Here is a 1,494-nt window from a genome sequence, read left to right as displayed (position 1 = left end):
TGTATCTGCTTACCTCTGTCAGTGTCTTCTTCCTGCCGCTGTACTTGGCTTGGAGGTTGGTATGACTCGCTTGCAGCTGTGAGTGAGAGAAAAAGGACATCTGCTTGAATGGAGCCCTTCCCTCAGGACAGACTTTGATGGAACTCCTCTTTTACAGTGAGAACCCAGATCGGCTAAAACAGACTTACACAGAAGGACTTTCATTTTTATCCACATTTGGGTGCTAGGGAGTTAACCTAGGGTTTCATGCATGACAAACAGTCTACCAGTGAGCTGTGTCTTAGACTGCAGAAGAGAAAATAAGCCACACCCTTGGCACCAGGATTATGGGTGCATACTGCAATGCCAAGGCTTTCAATCTGGACCTGGGGAACTGAACTTAGGGCCTGATGCTCGCACAGTCACTCGACTCCTCAACCATCAGAAAGGAACCGGCCAACTCTCCCTCCCTTCACCTTTGCCAACGTTGCTTTATACATCCCCACCAGGCTCCTCAACGCCTCCACGCAGCCTTCCATTCAGCCAGTGCCCATTCATCTCTCCAGATGCAGTCAGCCATGACCTTGGGCTCCATTAGCTCTATTAGTCCCAGCTCCCCAGACTTCCCCTTCAAGCCATCACCACGACTATAACTGAGTGGCAGTGTGATGACTGTTTCGTTCACTGCAGGTCTCCATCACACCTTAGAGTCCTGGCAGGTGAGGCCCTGACCCACTGTTCGCTTACCCCTGTAGTTTAGCTTAGCATTTAACACACACAATACTATGTATGAGCAAAGAAATACCATTCTGGTTCTGTATATTTTCACATGTGTCTCTGTGTGTATGCACAGGCACACTAGCATGCTTATGCACACACACAGGTTCCTGCAGAGGCAATAAAAGGTGATCAGGCCCCTGAAGTTACAGTCAGCTGTGAGTAGCAAGTGTGGGTGCTGGGAGTTAGAATACATGTCCTCTGCAAATGCAAAAGAGCCAATGGAGGCTAATCCATCTTTCCTGCCTTGCTCTGTACTTCTGTGACCGGGGTTAATAAGCCCTTCCTATAAAGGGCCAGGCAGTACCTAGTTTAGGTTTGTGGGTCATTTGGTCTCTGTTACCACTGTTCAACTCTGCTACAGTAGCTTAAAAGCAATCGCAGAAAAACAGGCAAGTACATAAATGCTTAGTTGTTCCAGTGAAACTTTTTATTCATGGGGATGGAGAGAGCTTAGGGGAAAAGTGCCGATTGATTATGCAAGCCTGAAAACAGAAGACTGGCTCCCCAGAACCCATGTGGAAAGCTAGGTATCAGTGTGGCAGCTCACCTTTAATTCCAGAGCTTAGGAGGCAGAGACAAGGAATAACCCTGACAATAGCTTGCTAGACTATGGTTCAGAGATGCCTTCAGTAAATAAAGTGGTCAGTGATCACGGAAGGCCATACCTGCAACCCCCATACACGCACATCTCTCTCTCTCTCTCTCTCTCTCTCTCTCTCTCTCTCTCTCTCTCTC

The 1,494-nt window shown here is 48.1% G+C and overlaps 1 protein-coding gene across 2 annotated transcripts in view; it reads right to left on the bottom strand.

The window, feature by feature from the left end:
- The window catches only part of Ccdc93 (coiled-coil domain containing 93), a 74,314-nt gene that overhangs the window by 29,015 nt on the left and 43,805 nt on the right, over positions 1–1,494 (bottom strand). For both annotated transcript variants that reach the window (XM_021198271.2, XM_021198272.2), the window contains exon 13: positions 14–76. In XM_021198271.2, the coding sequence (XP_021053930.1) occupies positions 14–76 (63 nt within the window). The remainder of the gene's footprint in view (positions 1–13; positions 77–1,494) is intronic.

This window comes from Mus pahari, chromosome 5 (genome assembly GCF_900095145.1).
Source record: "Mus pahari chromosome 5, PAHARI_EIJ_v1.1, whole genome shotgun sequence".
In the NCBI taxonomy this organism is placed as follows: Eukaryota; Metazoa; Chordata; class Mammalia; order Rodentia; family Muridae; genus Mus; species Mus pahari.
Note: the sequence above shows the minus strand (reverse complement) of the source record. Positions and strands in the feature narration are given on the sequence as shown.